Source organism: Dendrobium catenatum, unplaced genomic scaffold (assembly GCF_001605985.2).
Source record: "Dendrobium catenatum unplaced genomic scaffold, ASM160598v2 fragScaff_scaffold_1497, whole genome shotgun sequence".
In the NCBI taxonomy this organism is placed as follows: domain Eukaryota; kingdom Viridiplantae; phylum Streptophyta; class Magnoliopsida; order Asparagales; family Orchidaceae; genus Dendrobium; species Dendrobium catenatum.
The window spans coordinates 77814-89124 of NW_021319959.1; the positions used below are offsets into that span (position 1 = coordinate 77814).

Sequence of the window (11311 nt, forward strand, 5' to 3'; positions counted from 1 at the left end):
AATTAGTTTGTTTTTTCCCACATTCTCTATTTTAAAGCCTTTCATTATTAGACTATTTTTAATATTTATTTTTTTTTAATAATCTTATTTCCATATTATTTTAACGAGGATTTGTAATGGTATTGTGTTGAGCTAACCTATGCTGCTTTTCTCCACAAATCTATATGGCCTACGAAGAGTTTGTTGGGATGACTGAAACGTTTTATAAAAGTGATTATAAATTTATTGTGGGGAAAATCATTTTTTTAAAACACTATCAAACAAATTTCATACATTAGTAACTCTAATTGTAAAAAATACTTTTCTACAACAACAAAGTTTGAATAGCAATGAGAAAGTAGAGCCAAACAGAACTATTACTGACTTCCAAAAAGAAAAATAGTGAAAAAATTATACTAAATAAGCGCTAATCAGTTAAAGTGTTAGATGAAAGAATAATGGCAGTCACATAAAAAAATAGAAAATAAAAATAATTAAAATAAGAAAAAAAGAATAATAGTAGTCATACTTTTCACATTTTGTCCTAACAAACAAGGATTAGCCGAGTACGCAATTTGATCTATTAAAATTTAAAACTAGTAAATAAAAATTTGTTTCCTTGCAATAAAACTTTTACCGTAATTGATTTCAGCATAAAAAAATTAAAGTAATACATGCAATAGGAGCATTAATCAATAGTACTTTAATTAAGAGCATTTCATATAATAATTTATGTCAAATAGTACTTTAATCAATAGGAAGTTTAATGGTGATGATACAGCCATTGAAGGAAGCTTAGATATTACAAGCCCTGATTTGCAAGTTGACGATCACATTTTTCTGACAGGAATAGCCAAAGCCTTGAGTGGAGAAGCCAAGTTAAGTGTGATACCAAACTGCTCGTTGAGATTCAAATCCTGAGGCTTCATTCCGTCCGGCAAACTCCATTCAAAGGATTGAATGAGTGAGGCCAGCATGAGCTGAACCATCCGAACGCCCAAAGGCAGTCCAGGACAGATTCGCCGTCCAGAACCAAATGGTATTAGCTCAAAGTGCTGCCCTCGAAAATCTATGCTGCTTCCGGCTTCCATAAACCTTTCAGGCATAAAGCAGTCCGGCTTCTCCCAAACCTGCTCATCTCGACCTATCGCCCACACATTTACGAGCACCTGAGTGTTCTTCGGGACCAAGTAGCCATTTATCTCCGTGCTTACCTCTGCTTTATGAGGTAGTAGAAGTGGAACCGGTGGATGAAGCCGGAGTGTCTCCTTCAGAATTGCTTGGAGGAGCGGTAGTTTTGAGATATCAGACTCTTCAATTTCTCTCTCGAATCCGACTACAGTAATGATCTCTTCTCTAGCCCTCTTCATCAGTTCTGGCCTGCGAAGCAATTCTGCCATCGCCCACTCCAGTGTGGTTGAGCTCGTCTCGCTTCCAGCGATAAAAGAATCCTGACAAAATGTTAAAAGAAATTTATTATATTTTAGGGGCTGTTTGGTAGCACCCCGGATTTGATTTAAGTAGGATTTTATAAATCCTCTAAATCCAGATTTCGAAAATGTTGTGGGGCTTCATTCCTAAAAATTGTTTGGTGAGCTTTTTGATAAATCCACTTAAATCTCATTTGATTGTTTGGCTATATAGCAAGATTTAAGGATGAGACTCTCCTCAAGCACCATCGATTTCATAAATCTGGCAAAATACATGATTTCGAAAATGCGGGATTTAGAACGAATCAGCGAAATTTTCTGTCTAAAGCGAATTTAGTTTTCCGTGAGATTTGGTTTTGCATTTTAGGCCGTTTGGCTTAATTTCGCTCAAATTCGGCCTAAAACCTGCTGCCAAACAGCACTTTAATATATAATGCAAATTAGGAAATTTATCGTGCATGCAGAAATATCATGATTAATAATTACCAACAAGAAGGATTTTATGGTTCGCCTAGTAAGCTTGGAATTATCTTCTCGACTTAGTTGAAGAAGCACATCCAAAATGTCTTGATTAGTCCTACCTTCTCCAGTTGTAGCTGCCAATCGGTTTTCTATCATTTTATCAAAAAAATCACATAATTTATTAAAGTATGCTGTAAATCGACGTCCCCGGCCTTGCAAGTCAATTGGAGCCAGGAAAGTGAAGTAGTCAGAGATGTTCGGTTCAAAATTAGTTATTTTAATAATTTTTTGATTAGCTGGTCGTACTGTACGATTAGTTAAAAAAATTTAACTTTTGTTATTGTCACAAACTCACTCTCTTGAGTGTGTGTGTGTGTGTGTATGATTTCTAAGATTTGTATCCATCAAATATATGACTTGGCTCAAGAAAGGTAAAAATATATAGGAATTGAAATTACAGACATTTCATGACATATTTAACCCTAGTCTACACAATTTTGAGCTGATCAAACTTGCAAGTGTATGGTGGACCAAAAATGTTAGTGCACAGGAAAAACATATATGCAATAATAGTAATTAACAGGATATAGCATAGTAAGGAATCCAATAATGTTTGTTATCATCAAAATTATAGGACTTGGGTTTAGATTTGCAACACAACTGGATGACTGTCAACCATTAGATTGATGATCAAGATTATGGATTGATGACCTCATATAAAAATGAGGTTAATATTTACTCCAAGGTAGAACTAAAAAAAATCACTCTAAAGTATGAGACTCCACTAAAGATGACACAACTCTAACAGCACTCACTCCCTTCTCACAAAACAAATGAAAACCTATTTACAAGAAGGGCATAAATGGACTCAAGTGTCACGACGCTTAGAGTATGGGCACTATGGCATTATAAAATGAACTAATGCCTTGGCATGTTATACTTGCTCCGCTGCGATGTTGTATTGACCTAGCACGATTAATGATTGAATTAACATGTCCTCATTTTGATAACTGTTTTGCCACGATGTTGTAAAAGTTAAACATTGTGGGGCTTGAAAATGCAATCCGACTTTGTGGTGTTGTGATGATTGGCACTCCATTGTTCAAATTCTTGAGACTTAAGTGTTGCGACACGAATTTTTGATGCTGTGGTGATGACCTTGGATTCGTCGGGGAGCTAATTATTCCTTAAATTCCCGAGCGGTCGGTGTTGAAATGTTTAAAAATGGTATTAGAGCATTGTTGTTGACAATGTTAGGGAGCATAATATGTGGGTACTGTAGTGCTCATTCACCACTTTTGAATTTTTTCCTTCTTATGAGCATTTCATGCACAAACACAATTTAAATAATACATTTTCACTGAATTTCAACACAATAAATAGTATATAATTTACACTTAATAAAATACACATAAATTAAATGCTAAATAAAACAATCACATATAAGTTAATGAGTTATGAAATATATATTTTTTTTATATTGATGTTAATGAATATCTAATAAGAACCTCAATAATCATATTACTTGATTAATACAAGCTCGTGTAATAATCAAAATAGCTTAGTAGAGTAAATGCTCAAGTGCATAATAGTGCTAAATATAAGATAAAGTTAGATATATAAGTGTTATAACTTATAAGCTCAAAGTAATAGAGCAACACAACTACCCAAGCTATGATTCACTTAGATTATCAAACACCAAGAATGCACAAATTAGTGTCCATACAATAATGATTGTGATCGCAACGATGCTATGTTTAGAGCAAGAGAATAACATTATTAGGAACATTCTAAATAATCGCTTAATCATTATATCGCAAGACAAAGTAACCACAAGAAAGAATTATCAAGCATGTAAGTTAAATAAATTTACAAGTGTATAAAACTAAATTATAGAGAATTGGAAGCAAGAGTTTTATATGGTTTGACACACAACTAACCAAGATCTATGTGATGAGTTTCCAATCTCACTTAATCAAGAATCCTTTTAGTCTCAACTATTAAGGAGACCATAAGGAAGGAAAATTGGTACTCATCATCCTCTATTCAATAATATAATTTTTGTCTTTGTTATGAGAGTAGATTCTAAGAGATCCTCCATAATGTCTACTGATGTTCTAAAATCTACAAGAATAGCCTCCATTCCCACACCATAAACCCTCACATTCATAGAAACTTACTTTGGTATTGCCAACTTTCTTAGATTAGAGACTCTTCATGATAGTTATCTTAACAAGAGAAAGGGCCTGCTCTTAGATTAGATTCCTCAATGTTTCGCTATGCATCTTGATTTCATTAGATTTCTTTAATAATCGTGTTGAAATCTCAGCATTAAAAAGATAATCAATTTCTTCATCTTACAAGAACAAATATGTAAAGAACAACTAGATTTCTCTAATAATCCTGTTGAAGCCTCAAGACACCTATAAAGAATCTTATACTCATCTTCAAAACCTCCCTAACATAAAAATTCAAGAAGTCTATTGAGTAATTTTGTATAAGATTTACAGTGTATCAGAATACTAAGTATTTTGACCTAAGTGAGGCGAGTACATGCATCATGATACGCAGCTCATCTTGATCTGTTGGTTGAGAGCTTTGGCTACCAACCAAGAGGTCTTGGGTTCGAAGCTTACGTATGTGATGCGTGTGTGAGTTATCGTTAATTGACCTAAATGTCCCAAAAATAATAATACAGAAAACGCTACTGCACGAAACTCCTCCTGCATATTCCATAATTCTGAAGAGTTAGTTATCTACTGTGTTATGGACTTCATTTTAAAAGATTGGATGAAGCTTGAAGTGGTCTTCTATTTTAGTAAGTTTTGTGTACTGTATATCCTGCATGGAACTAAAGTCCAGCTTCAAATATCTGTTCAGATGTGACAAATTAATAGATTATCAACTTAGACATTTAAAAAGCAAAACAGAGACAAATAGAATTTGATTTGACTCTTTACACTCTTTACCAGATTAGGTTGCCAGGCAAGGCAAAGCTGGTAATGTTTAAAGAGGCTAAGAGAGTGGTTTGACTCTATATACCAATTTGAATTGGTACAAACAGTTAAAAATAGATTGTCATATTTATATTATCATAAATTGGAGTCAATCATAAAATTAATAGCTCTGATGCTACAAGAAGATACCATATCAACTAAGTTACTGGACTAAGCTGTTTGTTTTGTCGTTGAGGCTTGGTCTAATAATTATTTTAATACACCAAGTTGCATGGAGAGGACTTGTTCCATGTAATTAAAGGAAAAAAAAAAGATTATTTCCATCAACTATTGTGAATATTATTAAGGAATCTTGGTTTCATTTTAATTTATTATTTAAGAAAAATATTAATTTTTTGTTGTTATTTAGGCTTCATTTGAGATGATTTTTTTGCTGCTTTCTAAAATTAATTTCCAGTATAAAAATTTCTTGAATTAAAAAATTTTGTAGTAGAAAGTTGCTTTAGAAAACATTAAGAAAGTTGCCCCAAATGAAGCTTTAGTAAGAGTTTAAAATAGATCTAGTGGTGTAATTTTAGTAGTAACAGAGGTAGTGGTCAAATTCTAACTATCGTGTGGCCAATATCCAGATGCATGAACCCCTGCCAGAAGGCAGGTTAGGCCAGACAAACCGGCCAAGGCAGTGCCTCATGCAAGCATGTTGACTACCGCATGCTTCCTAGGCGGCTGGGCGCGTGACGACTTGAGAGGTGAAGGCGGCCATGACGAGCTAGGATAGGGCTAGGGTTGAGATGCGGCACTGATTGTGGATGTGCCTCAAGGCTCTGTGGCTCAGCGTCCTTACTCCAACTTGCTAGCAGGCTAGGCCAGGCGAAACCCATGGCACGAAAGGCTAGCGGACCTGAACTCAGGTCAACTTCAGGTAGATTTCGGGTTTCTAGGTCAACTCAAACCAGACCCAATTTTAGAAACGGTCACATTTTTTAACTTGAACCCAACCTGTCTAACAAACGGGTTGACCCAAAAACAAAAAAATTCCGAGTCGAGTCCGGGTCAGATTTCGAGTCTTGTCAAATATTGACACCCCTGATATGCATTAAAAAAAATTTGGTGAGGACCCATAATGCCAAATAAGGAAGCAATGTCATAGTTGACGACAATACTTGCGAAGCTCAGTTCTTATGTATGAATCTACCTCAAATTTGTGTGACAAATGTTGTGTCATATTTATATTGTACTTAGTCCATCGAATAAAAATATTAGCATATATTACAGAGTAAAATATTAGGGTGTTTGTTACTTATTTTATTCGAAATGAACTTGAGGAGCAATTTTGTTTGAAAACAAGCCAAATAAGAGTTAGGCGACGACTGCACCAAGGACAAGTATTAAGTTAAAAGAATTTGATCTGGAACTGACCCGGCACTAATCGACCCAACCCATTTTTTGCAAATGAGTCGGTTTTTTGGACTTGAACCCGACCTGCTTCAAGTCCGGGTCAACCCAAACCCGAATCGCTTTGGGTATGTTTTACTAAAATATTTTTATTTAATTTAATTTATTTAAACCTAAATCGAATTATGATAAGATTTACTTCAATCAACTTAAAATAAACCAAGCTTAATTCAATTTTGAACAAAATAATTTATTATTTTTTGGAAATAACATTTATTTATTTCATAATAATTTTTTAAAACCCTCCTAAATCAATTAAAAACGAGTCAAACCAGGTTGATTTCGGGTTGCCGAACCGGTTTTACAAATGGGTCGAAATCCCTAACTCAAACTAAAGATTTTTGGGTTGGATTCAGATCAGATTTTCGGGTCAGGTCAAATATTGACAGCCCTACTTACAAGCATAGTGCCGCAACACTCCAACTTAATTTTTCAAATTTTTGAGAATTTTATTTTATAATTATTTTCACATATTTCAAGTTGTTACAATCAACCCACCTTAAAAAAAATTACCCTCGACATTTTCACGATCAATAAAAAAAAGTCAATGCTAAAATAAAGTTAATATAAAACAAAATCAAACCAATTCAAAACAAAGTCAATTCATTAAACAAATTGGTATGATATTAATTCTACAAAAAAATCAAAATTAAATACATTCGATTCAAAACAAATTGGTATGATATCAATTCTACAATTAGTAAAATTTAAAAATAAATTCATTTGATTCAAAACAAATCGGCACAATATCAATTTTACATTCGATAAAACTCAAATACAATTGATCACTAACTTTATCATTCATTTCATTCAATCAATCATGAGTTCAACCAATCACATGTTGATTTACATGAAATGATTAAAAATCAACTACAAATGCATAAAACTAAGAATTCTACCAATGGATCCACCTGAGGCATTTCTATTGTCCTGCTATTAGACTTTAAACTCTACGTCATATTGGTGACAGTGCTAGTGTGGCAGAATATGTGGGCTCTTTCTAATTTTTACTAGTTCCTCTTTCATTTTTTATGTTCATAGATCCTTCACTATATCCCTTGGATCCCACGGCCCTTTATTTGTAGCCCTGCTTGGACTACTCCGCTTTAAATCCAGATCTTATTCCCTTCAATATTATGGACAATCAGCTATCTGGCGTCCTCATTGTCCACATATGAAATGTAGTATGGTCATCAAAAAATATTGTCCAACATGTTTCCTTCCCCATCATGCACACTCCAGTACAAATCCCTCTTCATCTCAGACCCTTTCTTGTCGTTTGAAAATTTACTTCTCTTTTCACTACTATCCCTTTTGATCATATTGTCTCATGGTCTCTTCCTACTCATATGATCCATGAATAATGGTAAAACTAAATCATTCTCGACTAATCTTGCTCTCTCAACCAGCTATGAAATCTTTTGAATTCTTAATGGTACCAATGGGTGTCTCAACTCATCCTTCAGTCCTCTCAAAAATCTGAAGCATTTTTTCTTCTATTGTGTAAATTAAATATAGAGTGTACATTGCAAGTGTAATAAATTCAACTTCATATTCCATCATTATTTTTTCTCCCCACTCCAATCTCATAAAGGCATCATGCATTTACTATTAAGCTAATGGAGGTACAAAATTATTTCTAAAAATAATAGCAAACTCTACCTAAGTAATATATGCATTCATCTTTTCCTGAAATTTCTCCCTCTATTATCCTATCCACTATCTCTCTGCCTCTCCTTCAAATAAAAACACTACTAAGGTTACTTTCTTATTTTTGGACATTATATGTTATTAAAGATCTTATGTATCCTCAGTAGTCAGTCCTCTACTACCCATGGCTCTACCGATCCCTTAGATAGTTGGGGCCCTAACTTAGGGAACATCTATAAATACTTATCCTTTTTTGGTTTTTTTCCTAGTCTGCTTACTCTGTGCTTCACTTATTACCTGTGAAAGTATATTAACAAATAACAAGCTGCATCAAGATGTCAGAACTCGCTGGAATTGTTGTTAAACTCGAACATTTTGTATATCCTCATCAATAGGGTCCATCTGTCCACCAATATAATTCTCTTTCTTAATCCGATAAACATCAAACTCAATATACATACAAACATATATAATGAATAAATTATGTGCAAAGAATAAAATCTATACTACTCACTTCTACACCATCCATAATTAATCTTATAACTCTTATTAGAATTCAATTCTTTAAATAATCATTACTTTAATATCATTTTATAATGATTCAAGTCTAAATTAGAAGAATTATATTTTAACTATCTTCTTTCCAAAGTTAATAAATATCTATTAGTTTAATAATTCTACCAAAATCCACTATAAGTCAAACACATCAAAATGTTATTCTATATTCATTCTTTCAAAATGCAATTGGTGAATGGCAAGGAAAGACATCCTACTTTAAGGGTGTTTCATTATTTTATGTGTCATCCACCAGTCTTATTAATTATTATTACACCATTATATCTTATTATATCATCATTACATGTAGATTTAATAATTTATAAAGAGTCATCACCCTTTGCCATCGACATAATTTGGTCAAAAAATTACAAACCAACATTTAGAATTATACCATAAATCTTTCATTTAAAAAAATCATGTTAGCACACCCTCCTACATAAGATATTTTATTTTAATATTAAACCCATATTAATTATAATATTAACAGATAGTCTGTTGAATCTTGAATAGGTTGTTAAACCTAAGCTTATGACCCAAGGCTAACCAAGGGGGGTGAATTGGTAATTTTAAAAATTCTCTTAGATTTTAAAATTTAAAACCCGTTAATGATTCATAGCAAGTTAATTGAAGTTATTAGAAAGCAAATTTTTCAACCACGAAATTAAAAACTTCCAGTAAGTAAGCAGTTGAAATTTAAACGACACAAAGAATTATAGTGGTTTGGTCTAACACAACCTACATCCACTCCCTGAAGAATCCCTCTTCAGGTATTGCATTATTACCAAAGTGACTCTCATTTTGCCCTAACAGCAAGGCAGAGAAGCCCTTACAAAACTCTCTTCCACCAATCCTCGGTGTAGCAGAGAATCGTCATCCTTTCATAACCTCTAAGTGTAGGCAGAGAACCTTCATCCTTTCATACCCTCCAAGTGTAGGTAGAGTACCTTTGACTATTCACACTCTCTAAGTGTCGGTAGAGAACCGTCATCCTTTCACACCCTCCAAGTGTAGGCAGAGAACCTTCGTCCTTTCACACCCTCCAAATGTAGGCAAAGTACCTTCGACTGTTCACACTCTCCAAGTGTCGGTAGAGAACCATCAACTGTTCACACTCTCCAAGTGTCAGCAGAGAACTGGATCTTCTTCAAAGATCTTCTCACGAGCAATCTTGAAAGATAAGAGGAAGAGTGAAAAATACAAATCACACTGAGATCCTTACCTTTGAGTAACCCTGTGAACCCTTCACACTCTACTAGTAAGAAATCTCTATGAAACACTCTCTCACACTCTCTCCTTCAATTGTCCTTGAAAAATCATGAAGCAAATATTTTTTTATGTCAGTTCTTATTGGTTCTTTTATACAAAAGACACAAAAAGCCCTCCAGGAAATCGAATTTTTCAATTTTGAGCGTACATGATCATATTTGGACGTCTGAACAGTTCAAATATTGTTGAGTACAAACCTATTGTGAATCGGTAAAAAATTATTTCATACCCGATCATCGTCCGGTACAAACCATGTTCATCTGGATGAATAGTATGAAAATTTTTAAATTTTTTATGTAGAAAATGTCAGGACAAAATGAGCAAGAACGGACTCTAGACATTTGTACTTTAGAAGCCTTGTACGAACTGGGTTCATACATTATGATCCATACTTAAAAAAATTTGAGTGAGGATCAGACCCGAGACGTTCATACTCGTGAAAGCCTATACGAACTGGGATTATCCTGTACGATCCATACTTAGAAAAAAAATTTTGAGTGAGGACGGACCCAAGACTTTCATACTCGTGAAAGCATGTACGAACTGGGATTATCCCATATGATCCGTACTTACAAAAAATTTTATTTCTGTTCGTTCGACTACTCATTGGGGAAAATAACTTACCAGATCATCCAATACAAAGTGATATCATGCAGTACGATCAGTTTAAAAAATATGAATTTTAAACTCTCCCCTGGTGTGTGCGTGCTCAGTTACTCAATTACAATCATACTCTCTCAAACTCAATAAAATGAAAAATACAAACTTTAATTATAATAAACTCTAAACTGATCTTGATTTGATGTCTTCAACAATCTAAAGTATGATTTTCCTAAAATATTAGTACATACAATAGCAAAACAATTCTTCCAAAATATGTAAGGAGAAAAAATAATCAAATCAATAATATTTGGAATCATCAAAAATATATAAGTTGCAAGAATATCAAATATACAAAATTAAGTAGCAACTATCTCAATAATCTCTCCCTTTTTGATGATGGCAAAATAATTATTGTTTGAATAAAATTAAAAATATTAAATTTCTCCTTAACTCCTCCTAAATGAATAAGCAAGTGAATATAAAGGAATTTATATTAAGAACAAATCTATTTTTTTTTATAAACTCACAAAACACTTCAAACAAAAAAATAAAATAACTCTAACGAACACTAAAATGCAAAAATCATATGCAAACAAAATACTAAAATACAAAAATCAAATGCAAATAAAATACTAAAATGCAAAAATCAAATGCAAACAAACAATATTTCTCCTCCTTTTTTATAACAATAAAAAGAAATGTAATAAGTCATATGAGAAATCTTTGATAATTGATCTTGAAAGAGATTGAATTATAATTATAATAACAAGATTAATATTCATTAGAGAAAAATAAAAAATCATAACATTTAAATTAAAATATAACATAGACAAGAAGAATATATCAAGGTCATGAAGCAATCTAGATAAATAGATAAGAAGAATTATTGCAAAAGTGACAAAATAAAGATTAATTAAAATCAAATTCCAATACAAAATATAATTGAACATT

At 33.0% G+C, this 11311-nt stretch overlaps 1 protein-coding gene across 1 annotated transcript; it reads right to left on the reverse strand.

The window, feature by feature from the left end:
- Window positions 1-671: 671 nt before the first annotated feature.
- LOC110106069 (geraniol 8-hydroxylase-like) lies at window positions 672-2126 on the reverse strand (the record flags this gene model as incomplete). The annotated part of the gene is made up of 2 exons (XM_020835807.2): window positions 672-1430; window positions 1896-2126. Coding segments are annotated over 2 exons (852 nt in total), but the record flags the coding sequence as incomplete, so codon positions are not given.
- Between the last annotated feature and the right edge of the window lie 9185 nt (window positions 2127-11311).